Source organism: Anthonomus grandis, chromosome 6 (genome assembly GCF_022605725.1).
Source record: "Anthonomus grandis grandis chromosome 6, icAntGran1.3, whole genome shotgun sequence".
Classification (NCBI taxonomy): domain Eukaryota; kingdom Metazoa; phylum Arthropoda; class Insecta; order Coleoptera; family Curculionidae; genus Anthonomus; species Anthonomus grandis.
Window position 1 is genome coordinate 3,222,266 of NC_065551.1, and position 17,250 is coordinate 3,239,515.

General features: G+C 35.0%; 2 protein-coding genes and 1 long non-coding RNA gene across 4 annotated transcripts in view; 2 read left to right on the plus strand and 1 right to left on the minus strand.

Moving 5' to 3' along the window:
- The window catches only part of LOC126737268 (6-phosphofructo-2-kinase/fructose-2,6-bisphosphatase-like), a 93,957-nt gene continuing 76,707 nt past the window's right edge, over positions 1-17,250 (minus strand). The window contains exons 6-7 of the mRNA XM_050442091.1: positions 7,852-8,130; positions 1-1,085 (exon numbers count right to left, since the gene is read on the minus strand). Of these exons, the coding sequence (XP_050298048.1) occupies positions 900-1,085; positions 7,852-8,130 (465 nt within the window). The 3' untranslated portion in view covers positions 1-899. The remainder of the gene's footprint in view (positions 1,086-7,851; positions 8,131-17,250) is intronic.
- LOC126737279 (uncharacterized) lies at positions 5,944-7,407 on the plus strand. 2 transcript variants are annotated; one of them, XR_007660980.1, is made up of 3 exons: positions 5,944-6,236; positions 6,873-6,985; positions 7,037-7,407. It is a non-coding gene; the product is annotated as an uncharacterized LOC126737279 (long non-coding RNA). The 2 variants fall into 2 exon arrangements; XR_007660979.1 differs by having other exon boundaries at positions 5,944-6,985.
- Positions 11,481-17,106, plus strand: LOC126737273 (uncharacterized). Its single transcript, XM_050442102.1, has 2 exons — positions 11,481-12,954; positions 16,616-17,106. Exons 1-2 carry the CDS (start codon positions 11,904-11,906, stop codon positions 16,624-16,626), a joined length of 1,062 nt encoding a protein of 353 aa, XP_050298059.1. The 5' UTR covers positions 11,481-11,903; the 3' UTR covers positions 16,627-17,106.

Below are 17,250 nucleotides of genomic sequence, written 5' to 3' on the forward strand. Positions count from 1 at the left end.
TTTCTTTTAAATACATTTAATATTTTCTCTCTATATTCTTATAACAGAACTAACTAAAAACGTGCATCAAAAAAAAAGAGGAAAAATCAAATACAACGTAACATATAGGAAAAATAAAAAATGCTATATTTAAAAAATCACAGTTAACACTACCTTTTAACAAAAACCTGCCCGTACGGAGCATACAGGGTGTTTCAAAAAAAGTATAGCTTAACACCGCTGTATTATTAAAAATAAGTATAATAATTATATAATTCCGATTTTTTAAAATAGCCTCTCGGGAAGATTATCGCATAAAGCATAACAAAAGAACACTTGCTATTATTAACTATTTTTTTAAACTTAGACGAAACCTAAATCTATATATACAATTGACGATATATTCAGTCAAGATTTTTAATATTTCTAAGGCTACGATTTTATTGTATCTCTATTAATTTCCAACATTTTTTTGAACTATCGAAAAAACCGACATTTCTCTAATAATATATTCTCAGGAAATAGGTAACTATTATTTGATGAATCAATGTGAAGATCGCCAATTTTACAAATGTCTTGTTTGTTAGTATGCAGCTAAATGTTAGCCAAAGGGATTTGTAAATTATCAGCTCAACAACGAAAATAAAAATGTGTTAGAGAAAAAAAAACGTCGTTATTCATTCTTATTGCAACTATCTTAGGACACTAAAATTATTATTCACTCTTAAATTCCTACCCTATATAACGCACACCGAAGCCAATACTAATACAACTAAACAATTGCAATAACGCAATTTTTTAAATCTAGAAAATCTTACAACTACCATTTTTGAGTTGTATTAGTATTCCGTTTTGTTGAAAACATCTCTTTTATTAATTGGCAAGACAAAATCGCCAAATCCAAAATTCGTTTCCTTTCATTAATTGCATGTTGCCAAATTGTTGGTTAAACTGGCCATTGATTCGAAATGAGCAGGTAGGGTCAAAAGAGCGTCTTCGGTGGACCTGTTTTCGGAGCAGTTTATCGGTTTGGCTCGGGTGGTGTTGACACACTCGATGGGCATTTTTATGGTTTCTAAGTTGTAGTTGAAGCCTTGAAGAGTGATCTGGAAGGACAATATTTCTCTTATTTTATGAGTTTTTTGAGTATGATAGCTAGGATGAATATACAGGGTGTCCCAAAAATCCACTATAACCGGGCCATAGACCAGGTGCTTAGGGATTCAAAAAATCTATCTTGAGTACTTTTAAAATTAAAGGCATTCATAGAAAACCGAAAAAAATTGATACCCCCTGTTGATCTTTTTAGTACTGTGGTTATAAATTTTTGAATTTCTGAACAATTTTTTTTTAATGTAACCCCCTTCGATAAATTACAAAACTAAATTCAAACAAAACTATTTTACATTTTTCAGAAATTAACCGATTTTTGCTTAACTTGTGTTGAATATTGTGTCTTTTGACCATCATTTCCCAACTTTAACTAACTGTCCTGGAAAAGAAAATTACTTCACTGTTTGCAAGTGATTTCAAAATGGTCAGATACTTGCTAGATTATTGGTTCAATAGGGGTGTATTTTTTTTAGTACATAGTCAAATGTACGCCGCTATTCTAAGCTAAATTAATAATTGTACAGTCAAAATAAATGAAATAAAACATTACTTAAGTCGCAACTAATGTTCAAATTGTCTGCCTTTAATTTCTCACTTTTTATTGATTATTGATTATTGTTCCCCGTAAAGTAGGTAAATTTAAAAAATTTATTTAAATTGGGTGGACATAGCGCCAGGCTATTCTTCTACCCCACCTGCCTGTACGGGTATTCCCCATTCATAGTCGTAATACAAACCCTGTAGAGCGTAAGTAAGACAGGTAGTGACGCAACTTAGGTCATTAATTAAGACCTTTGCTACTGCAGTACTTTGCTATCCTCTGTTTACTACGCATCTTTCTGTATTCGTGTTGATATGGTGTTTTATTTATTTTGGCTTTTTTCGTTAATTTGGCTTGGTTTATTGCACTTGATTTCTGGACTTGATTTGGTTTTTGGCTCTTTTCTGGACTATCGATAATCGTGTGATTGTTTAGTTAATAAAAGAAACCATACCAGATCGTTATAGTGCCCGGAAATATGCTAACATGTATCTCATCTATGGAGAATGTCGATGCAATGCTAATGCTGCCGCTAGACTGTATCATCAAAGGTACCCAAATGAAGAGCGTCATCCAGATTACAGAGAATATCAATGTGCACCGATTACTTCTAGAGGGCCGATTCCCAAATCAAATGGGTGGTGCAGCCAGACCGCGCTTGCCCTACGAGACCGAAGTCTCACAAGAAGTTGCACGTGATCCAAGTACCTCAGTACGTGGAATAGAAACAAGGACAGGCGTGTCTAGAAGTACGGAATACAGTTACATCCGTACCACGTACAACAAGTACAAAGCTTATTACCTGAAGTCTACCTGGCAAGACTTGAATTTCGTCAAACAATGTTGCAAAGACATAGAGAAGATCCGCGATTCTTGGAAAGAATTCTATGGTCCGATGAATCCACTTTTAAGAAGGATGGATACATAAATCTCCACAAAATACATGACATGTGAAAAATCCACATTTACACCGAGAGGACCGGTCACAAAACCAGTTTAGAGTAAACAGGCAGAATTGGACCATTCCAGTTTCCGGAAAATTTGAACACCGAAGATTACCTTTCTCGGATTTCTCGGAAAATCATTTACTAGACTTACTAGAAGATGTGCCACTTAATATTTACCGAAACATGTGGTTTCAACAAGACGGCTGCCCGGCCGACTATGCTCATCCAGTAAGGGAATTTCTAGACAGAGAATACCCCAACAGGTAGATAGGGTGGGGTGGAACAATGGCGCGGCCGCCACGTTCACCCGAATTAAATCCTTTGGATTTATTTTATTGGGAAGCAATAAAAGACAAAGTCTACAACAATCCTATAGAAGACGTAGCTGAACTGCGCCGAAAAAACCAGGCAGGCGCTGAACAGATCAACGATGGAAGATTCGCCCGATTAATAATGCGATCTTTTCTAAAAAGGTGTAGAATATATATTAGGAATGAGGGCAGATAATATGAGTATTTGTTGTTTGACTGTAATAAAGTTTTATTTAATTTACTTTAATTTTTTTTCATTTATTTGACTGTACAATTATTAACTTAGAAGCGTACATTTGACTATGTACTAAAAACATTGATGATTATTGAACCAATAATCTAGTAAGTATCTTACCATTTTGAAATCTATACTCTATTTCAGAAGTTTATAGAGCAATAAACTGGGGAATTCCGTTCTGTTTGGCTACATTTCGTGGTAGTTCATAGGCGCAGGTACTTATAATATTTATGAATTTAATTTTCACGGATTAAATGCCTTTATTTTGAAAGAGATTAAATACTAAATAAATACTTTTAATCCTTTTGTATAGGAACCTATCTTTTAACGCTTTGTAACATGCAAAAATGGGGTCAGGTAATATATACAGACTATAAATACTTTTAAATCATATTTTAAACGTTAGTAGTCACTGCTACGCTGTAGTGTAATCACAATATTATTATCCCAATATTTAAAAAATTGAGGTATTCAGTCCAACGAAAAGATGTACTAAAAATTCTCCACTATCGCTGAGTGAAAAAGTTATTATTTTAAATGTACATGATTGCATAAAACACGATTACCCTAGTTTTACTGTGCAAGAAATTGTTGAAAAATGTTCTCGAATGAGTGGAATTGGAAAGTCCACCATTTTCAAATTGTTGCGGGAAAGAAAAGTAGCAGGTCAAGTGGAATCTCCCAAGCAAAAGCCAGGACGACCTACAAAAGTCCTTGATGAAAATGCTAAATGTATAATTCGAAGAAAAATTCACTCTTTTTATTTTAAAAAGGAAATACCCACCCTAGACAAAATTTTAATGGAGCTTGGCCGAGATGACAGTATTCCGTTGATAAGTAGAAAACTTTTATGGAAAACTTTAAAAAATATGGATTTTGCCTGGGAAAAGCATAACCGCAAAGCACTTTTACTGGAGAGCGACGAAATTGTTTGTTGGAGACGACAATACTTGAGAAGTATCAAGCAGTACCGCAGGGAGCAAAAGAAAGTTTTTTATCTTGATGAGACGTGGATTAACGAAGGTTATATAGTCCAAAAAATGTGGCAAGACAAAAATATAACCAGTGCTCGCCAAGCTTTCATAGAAGGCCTGTCTACGGGTATTAAAGTACCTTCGGGAAAAGGAAAAAGACTTATAATCACACATATTGGAAGCGAAGAGGGATTTTTAAAAGAAGGTCTGCTAACCTTTGAGTCGACTCGCACAGGAGATTACCATGAAGACATGAACTCAGACGTTTTCGAGGACTATTTTGGTGAAATGATAAAATTTCTTCCGGCTAATTCGGTGGTGGTTATGGATAACGCAAGCTATCATTCACGGCGAATAGAGAAGACGCCAACTTCAAGTTGGAGAAAGCAAGAAATTATCGATTGGCTGACTGCAAAAGGTATTGCGTTTGAAGCAAATTTGATAAAAAAAGAACTGCTGGCAATAGCAAACTTACACAAAACTCGTTTCATGAAATACGCCGTGGAAGATATAGCCGAAAAATATAATATAACTGTACTGCGCTTACCGCCATATCATTGCGAACTAAATCCTATAGAACTGATATGGGCGCAGGTAAAAGGATTTGTAGCAAGACAAAACACGACTTTTAAAATGAAAGATGTTAAGCTACTGTTTGATCAAGCCATTACGGAAGCGACACCAGAGAATTGGCGAAAAGCAGTCCAGCATGTAATTAAGCAAGAGGACAAAATGTGGGATCTTGACAACCTCATCGATCAGACAGTCGATCCTTTAATTATAATGTCAAGAGGTGATGACAGTTCGTCAGATGACGAAGAAGACTACAATCTATTATAATTTAAAATTGTTATACACTGTTCAAAAAGTGCCAGATCCAAAAGTGACATTTTCAACTGTTTTACTCTACATATTATGTTCAATAAATTTGTGAAAAAAATATATTATTCCATTTAAACAAAAGTAACTTTCTAAAATAAAATAGCATTTAAGTACATTAATTATAAGGTAAAAAACAAGTCCCAGTTGCACGCCTTTGGCGAACCGTTTTCAATGTTTATCAGTGGGTAACAATGGACAAAACTCATAAATTGACCCAAAACCGGGTGGCACTACCTGCAATCAACGAAAAGAAAGAATTTTACATTGAAACTAATACCCAACTAAGGTAGTGGCATAAAATATTGGTGGATCACCAGGTACCACTTTTGCATACCTAATGAGGTTTTATTGCTCTACACACTTCTGAAATAGAGTATAGATTAGATACGCCAATTTTTGAAATCACTTGCCAAACAATGAAGTAATTTTCTTTTTTAGAACAGTTAGTTAAAGTTGGGAAATTATGGTCAAAAGACACAAGTTGAACAAAAATCTGATAATTTCAGAAAAATGTGAATAGTTGTGTTTGAATTTAGTTTTGTAATTTATGGGACGGTTATTCAGGGTTACGTTAAACAAACTTAGTTTAAAAGTTAAAAGAAATTCGAAAATTTGTAACCACAGTACTAAAAAGATCAACAGGGGGGTATGTAGTACTCAAGACATATTTTTTTAAATATTTTTTTTCAATCCCTGAGCACCTGGTCTATTGCCCGTTTTCGGCTTATCGTTGGTTTTTTGGGACACCAAGTAAAAGGTGTGAATATATAGGGTAATTATTTTGTTTATTTGGTGAACATAGGAATATAAACAGGTTTAAACCCGCACAAAAGCATCCACAAAATTAACTTAGCGCTATGGGTGCTACAAAAAATAGAGACTCCAACTAGTCTAATAAAAAAATATAATATAGTATGTTCAGTAAACACTTCTTTAAGGCAACGTCGCCGTATCCGATCGCATTCGGGAATCGCAACTCGATGCCTGTCACGCTACCTCACTCGATCAATCAAGTGCGACAGCGCATCTGTCATACTTGATTGGTCGATATTTCATATGATCTGCATTAATTTACATAATGTAAGTCATGGTTTAATTCAAACAATTCAAACTCGCGCCACTCCCACTTCGGTGTTTGATTATTTGGAGATACGCTACACTGCAACTTGGTGGAGATGAAGCAAGTGAAAGGAAGTTGCAATTTACGAGAGTTTAAAAATTCAGAGATTGGAGGGACACTGACTTTGAATGGTCTCAGATTATGTTTATTTTTTTAAAAAACTATTATTTCCTTATAATCGCCTTTGGCAAGCTTTATTTTCTATAGCTGAAATGATATTTAATTTTGGCAGAATTTTTGGAAAATTTATTATTTATTTGTTTATTAATAGTTTGTCAAACTATTAATAAACCATTTATTGTTTTGCAAAACACTTTCCTTCCATCCGTAAGAAAAATGTAAAAATCCTTCATGAGTGCCCCAAAAGAAAGAAGCTTGACTTATAAGAGAAGTTGGAGATCACAAAGGGCAAAAAGGAGTCCTGTACTGTCTTGTGTGAATGATGTTTTTACCTTTGAACCGCATTTAATTTTAAACAATCTTAATCACGACCTGGATAGCACGTAAATTTAGCGCTTGCCTACGAACCCGATGAGCGCTGGTTTAATTCTCCACCAAGTCATTTTTATTTGTTGCTTTATTTCAGTTCTTCCGTTCAACTTAACCTCATTCTGCTTGTTTTTTTTTTACTTTTATTTTATTTAGTTTTGAAACCGGATATAATGTGAACGTCAGCAATATTTTTTATATATTTTTTTTTTTAAATAAACATAATCTAGAGACCATTGACTTTGTGTCCCTCCAATCTCTGAATTTTTATTATTAAGAGGTCTCTTTAAGAAAAATGGACTACTTTTTTGAATTACGAGAGTTTACTGTACACTTATCGCAAGAAAATCTACAGCATAAAGGAACAATGAAAGTAAATTTAGTTTTGGCGGTAAGTAAATTTGAGGAACATTCAACAAATAGACAGTCAACAATATTTCAGGAACATTATAATTAGTGTTAACCAATCGATAAACGAACACCGCATCTGTTAATTGCCGTCTATCAGAGAGTGAGAAGAGGTAAAAACTAAGTTTATGGGTTTCAATGGTCAGCCGTATAATGATGCTGCACTGCAAATATATATTCAAAATAGTTGAATAGAAGTCCATATTCTGTAGAAGAATGTGTATATAAAGATTACAAAATGGGAGTCTTTATCTCCAAGAAAAATGCATGTAGGTCATCTGGAATTTTGAATGTATAAACTGCCAAAATTACTATCTTACTATATTATACCTTAGCTTTCAGAATATTATTTTTATTTCGGATTTATTCACATTGTTTTGCTAAAATAAATATCAATTAAATTAATTTTTTCATTGTTTTTATAATAAGATCTACAAAGCTTGACGAAGAGAATTGTACCTACCAGAGGATGAGCAGGTATAAGGGATAAATCAGTGACATTTTAGATACTGATTATTTTTAGGTTTAGTATAATTTTGTTTATCTGCATTGTGTTGCAAAGTCAATATTTTTGTGTTGATTCCAACCTTAAAATCTTATTTTATTATTACGAACAATTTAAAGTAAGTCCCATAACAGTAAAACATTCTGATACATTCTACAAACAACTCTACACTACCTGGTTTTGGTCTGATATTACATTGTAGTTTAAAAGTTTAGCACATTATAAGGATATTTTGGAAATTTAAATTTATTTTGGAATTAAACGTATGCTAAAACGTTGCTCCACGAAGCAACGTAAAGTTATTGACTTTTTTAACAAAAGATGTTTTAGAGCGTATTATTTACCTTGATGATTGTGTGCAGAGGTACGTGCATATAAGGTATCTCTTCAGGCTCGGTTTCCAAAAAGTAGCCCAAGATGCACCTGAGTACCGCCTGGTGGCTGACAGTGAGCACGTTTGTTTCACATTCCAACTGGCTGAGCACCGGAACCAATCTCTGCATAACGTCAACGTAAGACTCGCCTTGTGGATAGCGGTATTTCAGTTTTTCTTTGTCGCGCAAAGCCAGTTCTCTTGGGAATTGTTCCTGGAGTTCTTCATAGGAGAGTCCTTCGCAATCACCCTGAAAAAAAATAATAAACAATTATTTTTTTAGTCGTGTAAAGGTTAAATATGTGTTTTTATTCTTACTTTAACTTCTTTTTTTTAACAAATTGTAATAGGGTGTCCGGACTTGATGGTAATGTAAGGGTATCTTTTTTATATCTAACTTTACCGAGATACGGTTTTGCGGACCACTGGTATTTTTTTATTAAACAAAAGATACCGTTAATAAGATTTTCTTACCCTAGATATATCTTTTATATTTTGCTTGACTCAACATAATAGCAATGAGAACTACACTAACCACGACTTTGGAAGTTATGCTGTGAGGTTGTCCTACTCGCAATGATGCGCTTGCGCTCTATGGGAATGAACATAATTGTGGAGATAGGCCTGCAAAGTGCTTTCCTCTGGCTCGCTTCCTCTACTGGAGGATCGAGTTGACTTTGCCTTGCCAATGTTTGCTTTCAACAAACCCTACATAATCAATATCAAGGGCATTTGTATCAATCGGTTGGCGGGTATCACTAATATCTATTCAGATGGTTCTAAAACCAAAACAGATTCGAACTGCGGGGTATCCTCCAAAGATCTCCAATTGAACACTATGCTAGCATTAGGTACTATGCCAAGTATCTTTCAAACCGAAATATAGAGTCTACCAATAAGAATGATATAAGTTTAAATTGCTAAAAAATAAAAACGAATTGGTTAATTTCTATGATTGCTGTTTCATGTTGTAGTTTATTATGTAACATTATGTTTTAAACAAAATATCATTAAGATATCCACCACAGCTACGGCGGCAGACGTTTAGACGATGAACCCAATTTTCAATCACTTTTTCTAACAAGTTTCTAACAGCTGAATTTCGAGAATAACCCTAGTTATGTTAACTTTCAACTCATTGATGGTTTGAGGATTGTTAGAATACACCTTCGACTTCACATATCCCCAAAGAAAAAAGTCCAGGGGAGTAAGATCATAGGACCTTGGTGGCCAGTTGATATTGCCATGTCGCGAAATTATTCGATCTTCAAAACGCTCTTTTAATAAATTAATTGTGGCTCGGGCGGCGTGTGATGGTGCTCCGTCCTGTTAAAACCAATTCTGTTCTCCACCATCAATTGCAGGCCAAAGAAAGTTTGTTATCATGTCGCGGTAGCGCTCTCCGTTGACTGTCACAGTACGCCCCCCTGCATCCTCAAAAAAGTATGGACCGATAATTCCACCGACATGCAAACCACACCACACAGTCACTTTTAACGGGTGTAATGGCACCTGTATTAATGTCTGGGGATTGTTCTGACACCAGAAGCGGCAATTTTGCGTATTGACAACGCCACTAAGACAAAAATGGGCTTAATCTGATTTGTTTCCCAAAATCGGCATTTTGTTCCAACTGCAACAGGGCCCAGTCGGTAAACGTTCTTCGCAAACCATGGTCAGCAGGCTTCAATTCTTGAGTTAGAACCATCTTATATGGATGTAGGCCTAAGTCTTTCTTCAAAATGCGCCACAGACACATTGGTGAAATGCCTAATTGCTGAGAACGGTGCAAAACAGACACATTGTTATTCGCTCAGAATTATTGGAAGCTGGGCGTTCGTAGGTTAGGATTTGAAATGTGTCACAGTCTGTATAATAAAAAATAAATAGGCGTCACTTAGTTTTGCTAAAACTAAGAAAACTTGAGTATTTTAATTCCTGTAAAGACAATTTAGACTATGCAAAGAAGAGGCAACATCAACAATAACCAATTTTATTTACACTATATACAGTATAAAAACTAAGTGTTATAATATTTTATTTTATTTACCATCATGGGTAATGAATAAATGTTTACAATAAAATATTGTATACCACAGGGAAAGTTCATGAACCTTGAACCTCGTGAGGTTGGTATAGTATTAAAAATGTAAATTATACGCAAACAGTTTTACAAATGTATTAATGATTTAAAAATTTTTTAAAATGTTTAAATGATTAAGGAGAAAGTAATTATAAAAAAAGTAATAAAATAACTGGCCTGAATTGTCCGTTTCTCTCCAATCAGCGACACATGGAGCCTCACCAAGACAAGCTGGTAGAAGAAGCTAATTCTGATTGTCTAGGAAGAGTCGAAATCATGGGGAAAAAATTAAAATTAAGAACTGCTGCCTCTCTTTTGCCAGTAATGAATGGCACAGAAAATACATTATAAATGTTAATTGATGGCATCGAGTTATACGACTCACTGCTAGAGACTGACGCTAAAAAATATTTAGTGTTCTTAAAACCAGATTAACAAATACGCCTCCTAAAATACGCCTCCAACAATCTTACGATTCTAACCAGTTATTAGTAAATGCTTTAAAACTTAACTTCTTAACTAAAAAGTCTGCTCGGCATTATCGGTCCAATTGAGTAATGTTCGGCAGAGTAGCAAATCTATCAAAGAATTTCGTAGAAAAATTGAAGATTTACTACTTGATTTAACTCAATCGAAGGCTAATGACGCGGCTGTAGCTGTTTTAACTCCCATAAATGAAAAACTTGCCATTAACGCATTCGCAAACGGCCGACAAAGTATTAAGTTACGCACCATTATAAAAGCCCGAAATTATATTAGATTAAGTGATGCTATTTGCGGCGTTAAAGATGAGGAAGTAACCAGGCAAGATAGTAAAGTCTTTCATATGAGAGGTCGAGGAAGTAATAATTCACGGGGTTATAATAGAGGTTTTTCGCGTGGCCGAGATTTTTCAAATAGGCCTAATAGTTCTGCCCAAAATAATAGTAGAAAAGAAGGTAATAATAATTTTCAAGGGTCAATATATACAAGAAATTTTGGGTTCGAGGTCGAAATAGAGGTTTTCCTAACAATAGTTTAAGGAGAAATCATAGAGCATATTTCATGCAGGAAAATAATACACTCTCAGGAAATACAACACAGGCTGATAAGTTTTTTCGTGCATAAACAAGAGCAGGAGTCAGTTATTCTTAATGTAAATGGCTTAAATTTTATACAACGAAAAACCGGTACATTTTCTAATCGACACGGGTGCTTCCATAAGCGTTATTTTTAATGAATATATTGACAAAAATGAAAACATTAATACACAAAAACAAATAAAAATAAATGGCATTTCAGGATCAACGTTTTCGCAAGACTCTGCAAAGATTGTATTTTACGTTAATGATAGACCTAATGTTATCAATCGCTCTATTGATGGCATTATGCCGACTCAAGGATTAAGCTGACTGAATCAAGAACGGTGGGACCGTCCCACTGGGACGGGAGAGCAACGCGGGGCACTTGAGACTCGGCGGGCTCTGACGATATTTTTATTACGGTCAACATTAGATGTTGTTATAATGTTTGTCGGCGCTGGCCAATAAATTAGATTATAAGTTGTGTTTAATAGTTTAAGAGAGGCCCGTTTGTTTATGTCTGGTTTGCAGGTGGCTCATAAATTAGATAAGTTTTGATTATTTTTACTGTCGGCTGAGTTGGACAAAGGGCACACTTGATATTTTGAGGAATGTCAAGGAGAGTGGAACGGGGTCGGATGTTGGTATAAGATTATAAAAAGAATAACATGAGCAGAAGTTAGTTATTAACGAGATTTTGGGTTGAAAGCATTGGCCCCGGATTGCTAGTTCTTTGTTAAACTCGTATCGTCTTATTCTGTTGTAGAATTAGTGATTTTAATTAAGATTAACCATAGTTGTTGTTTACGTGTAGTTTTGTGTCAGTTAAAGTACACTATTAAACTAATTAATTAGTGTTTTTGGTGTTTTATTGCTGAAATGTCTTCTAACAATAACAATTTTAATGAGGATCTGACATCAGAAGTGGGATTGCCCCGTCCAGGTGAGAATGTTCTGTTGAATGAGGAGAATTACACAGACAATAACAGCGTACCCACCAGCCAAGTTGAGTTTTGGCTTCGCAAAATAATAGAAATGCAAGATTCTAGTGCACCTGCTGTTAACACTGTAACAAGTCCTCAAATTCAACTACCAAGTTTTGATCCAAGTTTAAAGGTTGCTGATCCAGAAGGCTGGTGTTGCTTAATAGATGAATTTGTGAAAATGCAGAAGTTGTCTGGAATAATGTTAGTGACGAGCCTATCTTGCGCATTAAAGGGCGAGGCAGCAGATTGGCTTATTCGTTGCAGGCCAATAGGAAAAACCTGGGAAGATATACGGGCTGAATTTTTATCAACTTTTTCCAAGCCTACTGACATAATGGAATTATTTGAGGAGGCTGTAAATGGCCGGCAAAATACTTCCAGTGAAATCACTTTATCGGATGAAGGGTTGCATGTTTTACGTTTGGCACAGCATTTAATTAAAACCTGTGAAAACGAAGAGGCTCTAGCAACATTATTTGCTTGTCATGTTGTTGGAAGTAGGTCTGAAATGGTGCGGAAACGATTGCAATTAGATCCACCAAAAGACCTTAAAAGTTTCTGTATTGCCCTTCGTGGTTCAACTGGTAAACGGCCGGCGCTAGTTCGACCTGATCCTCATATTAGCTCGAAGCGGCGTGCCTTTACCCCATTGGACAAAAGCGATCGAAAACATCATATCAAGTGTCACAGCTGTGGAAAATTTGGACATAAATCGTATGAGTGCCGAACCAACACAAACATGCCGTCTACGTCATCTGCAAGTAAACGAGTGGAGCCGAGAACCAATGTTGTTAGATGTTTTACCTGTGGTGGTCCTGGGCACATTTCAACCCATTGTCCTGAGAAGGAAAAGGGTACAGGTAGCAAACCAAAATATCTAGAGAAGCGAGTTAATTTATTGGAGGTGGAAGTTTTACCACAAGGGGAAATGAAGCTGATAGATGGTAAGATTGTTGCTTTTCTTTTTGACTCGGGATCTGACTGTTCATTGATAAAACATAGCGTTTCTCTCTCATTAAAAGGAAAATATCAAAATTGTAGATTGCTTTTAAAAGGTTTGGGAGGTGATGGCCTTTTGTGTACTTTGCAATTTATAGTATTAGTAGAAATTCAAAACATTCTTGTCGAGCTTGTATTATGTGTAGTACCGGATGATTGTATGTCCTTTGATGTTTTAATAGGTAGGGATTTAATTGGTCAAAATATTAGTGTCTGCTATAGTCCAAAGGGCCTAATTATGACTCGTGAAAAATTAGTTCATACTTGTGAAAGCAAACAGATTAATTTTGATTTAGTGGACACTGATGTAGATGCTACTAATAAATGTACCCTTATTGAATTGTTAACAAAATATCAAATTTGTTTCCCGCATGGTATACCAACTAATCGAGTAAAAACAGGCTCTCTAGAAATTCGGTTAAAAGATAGTACTAGGTTTGTACAACGTAGACCTTACCGTTTAGCGCCAACTGAACGAGAAATTGTTCGTTCCAAAATATCTGAATTGCTGGATGCCAAAATTATAAGACCTAGTTGTTCTCCTTTTTCTAGCCCGATAACATTGGTTAAAAAGAAAGATGGCTCCGATAGAATGTGCTGTGATTTTCGTGAGCTCAATAAGAATACTGTTCGAGATAGATATCCCTTACCGCTAATTAGTGATCAGATAAATCGTCTTAATGGTTCTTTTTATTTCACCACTTTAGATATGGCTTCTGGATTTTATCAAATTCCAGTTCACCCAGATAGTATAGAAAAGACCGCATTTGTGACACCCGATGGTCAATACGAGTTTTTGACCATGCCTTTTGGTCTGACGAATGCCCCATCTGTTTATCAAAGGGCCATCGATAGAGCCTTGGGCAATCTTCGCAATACCTCTGCTGTAGTTTATATCGATGACATATTAATACCGTCAGCTTCAATTTCAGAAGGTTTTCAGCGTTTAAAACAAGTAATGGAGGCTTTATTGAATGCTGGTTTTTCTTGTAATTTTAATAAGTGTAAATTTCTAAAAACTGAGGTTCAATATCTTGGATACGTAGTTCGTGGAGGTGAATTGCGTCCAAATCCATGTAAAATTTCGGCATTAGTTAACTCACCAATTCCTAAAACTCCCACGCAAGTCCGCCAATTTTTGGGTTTAGCTTCCTTTTTCCATCAGTTTATACCAAATTTTTCAAGGATTGCAGCCCCATTATATCAACTTACTAAAGTCTCTGTGAAATCAATGAAATGGTTGCCTATACATGAAAATGCGCGTCAAACTTTAATAAATCATCTTACGACCGAACCCGTACTGTCTATTTACGATCCTAATTTATGTATTGAATTACATACCGATGCTAGTGCCGAGGGTTATGGAGCCGTTTTAATGCAAAGGAAAATTTCGAAATTACATGTCGTAGCATATTTTAGTAAGCGGACTTCTGAGATAGAATCACGCTATCATTCATATGAGCTCGAGACTTTGGCCGTTGTTAACGCTATTAAACATTTTAGGCACTTTTTGGTTGGAAAATATTTTACTGTGGTAACCGATTGCAATTCCTTGAAAGCTACAAAGAATAAAATTGATTTAACACCCCGAGTTCATCGATGGTGGGCATTTTTACAAGGGTTTGACTTCGACATTCAATATCGTGAGAGCACTCGAATGCAACATGCTGATTTTCTATCACGCAATCCTTTACTAAATCCTGATGATAATGTCAAAGTATCACAGAAATTTGTTAAAAAAATTCAAATTTTGGAAATTCAAAAAGATTGGCTTCAAGTTGAACAACAACGAGATACAGAAATTCTTCAATTAATCGCCAAATGGAAATCCTGCGAACTAGCTCCTGATTTGCTTAAAACATATGATATCCAGAATAATCTTTTACTTAGAAAAATAGAAAGAGAAGGTAAATCAAAATGGCTTCCTATTATTCCTCGTTCTATGGCTTGGTCCGTCATTAATCATATTCATGTTGATTTAAAACATTTAGGTTGGGAAAAGACCTTGAATAAATTATATGAATTTTATTGGTTCCCAAATATGTCCAAAAACGTTAAAAAGTTTGTTGACAACTGTCTTATTTGAAAAGCATCCAAAAATAAATCTGGCCCCACTCAAATTCAACTTCATTCAATTCCAAAAGTTCCACATCCTTGGCATACTATTCATATTGATATTTCTGGAAAATTAAGTGGGAAAAGTGACAGAAAAGAATATGCATTGGTTATCATAGACGCCTTTACAAAATTTGTTCTTTTATACCATATTTCTTCATTAACTGGAAAACAAGCTGTTGAATCATTCCGAAACTTTACGTATTTATTTGGAGCACCATGTAGGGTTATTTCCGATCAAGGCAAATGCTTTACAAGTTCAGAATTTAAAAAGTTTTGTTCTGATAACAAAATTGAACTTCATTTCATTGCACATAGTGCAAATAGGGCTAATGGCCAGGTCGAACGTGTAATGCAAATTTTGAAAAATGTTTTTACTGCTATTGAGACTGAAAAAACAAGTACGTGGCAAGACAGTTTAGGAGAAGTCCAATTAGCTTTAAATAGCACAAAACATAAAACTACAGGATTTAGTCCTGCAGAATTATTATTTGGGGTAAATATTCATTCCTTAGAATTGAGTAAGTTAGTTCATCAAAGTTTGAATAGCATTGATAATAATGTTTCTCTATCAGATATTAGAAGAAAAGCTAGTGAAAATATCGATAAATCGGCTAAAATTGATTCTGCTAAATTTAATAAAAATAAAGCTAAAATAAGGCATTTTGTTATAGGCGATTTTGTTTATGCAAAATGCAATGAACGAATGTTATCAAAATTAGACCCTAAGTTTAGGGGGCCGTATAAAATAACCAAAGTTTTACCAAATGATAGATATGAGGTAGAGAGAGTAAACGGGAAAGGAGGTATAAGTAAATTTGTTCATGATCAATTGCGGACAGTACCAAGTGGTCAAGAACAAGAAATGTTTGATTTTAATGATTACGAAAAAGATAAGGATGAGCCAGTGTCGGCGAATAATTAAGTTTAAGTTATTTGAAGTATTTCAAAATAATTATAAGATTACATTTGTTTTAAGGTAGCTCTTATTGACTGTATCGTCATCATACGATACCATTTTAAGTAATTCTATGTTTAGAAAGATTGCTGCGGTAATCAATGGCAAAGTATTATCATGCTGCGGTATGATAATTGTGTATCAAATTTATTAGTAAAAGATTGTTGCGATAATCTTTGTTTATGTGATATTGTGTTGCGATACGATTTACGAATTCAGGCTATATGAGAAGAGCTGCTGCGGTAGTCTCTTTTTAGGATATCATGTTGCGATATGATATGTGACAGTTACTGCGGTAACCTGTTGTTTTCTAGTTGCTGCGGTAACTAGTAAGTTTTGGCACCGGAAGGGTGAAGCCGTTGCGATGGCTAATACTGCTGCGGTGGTACAATTTGTTATGAGAATGAGAGAATGATTCTTTAAGATAAGAATACTTAACCTTATTTACTAAGGGGTTGTTATAAGTTAATTGGAAGTGTTTGTCAGGATGGACAAGCGGATGAAGTGATAAGAGATTTTTTTTTGGGTTTCAGGTGAAATTTAAAATAGCGCACGAGGACGTGCGACATGTCAGAATGGCCGTGTCGGCGCTGGCCAATAAATTAGATTATAAGTTGTGTTTAATAGTTTAAGAGAGGCCCGTTTGTTTATGTCTGGTTTGCAGGTGGCTCATAAATTAGATAAGTTTTGATTATTTTTACTGTCGGCTGAGTTGGACAAAGGGCACACTTGATATTTTGAGGAATGTCAAGGAGAGTGGAACGGGGTCGGATGTTGGTATAAGATTATGAAAAGAATAACATGAGCAGAAGTTAGTTATTAACGAGATTTTGGGTTGAAAGCATTGGCCCCGGATCGCTAGTTCTTTGTTAAACTCGTATCGTCTTATTCTGTTGTAGAATTAGTGATTTTAATTAAGATTAACCATAGTTGTTGTTTACGTGTAGTTTTGTGTCAGTTAAAGTACACTATTAAACTAATTAATTAGTGTTTTTGGTGTTTTATTGCTGAAATGTCTTCTAACAATAACAATTTTAATGAGGATCTGACATGTTTATTTTAATATTATTCATTTAATTTAACTCTTTGTTCGTTTCGTTTAAGGACCATTAAAGTTTAGAATGAAGAGTGTGGTTGTTATTTCTAACACTATGCAACACACTTTTCA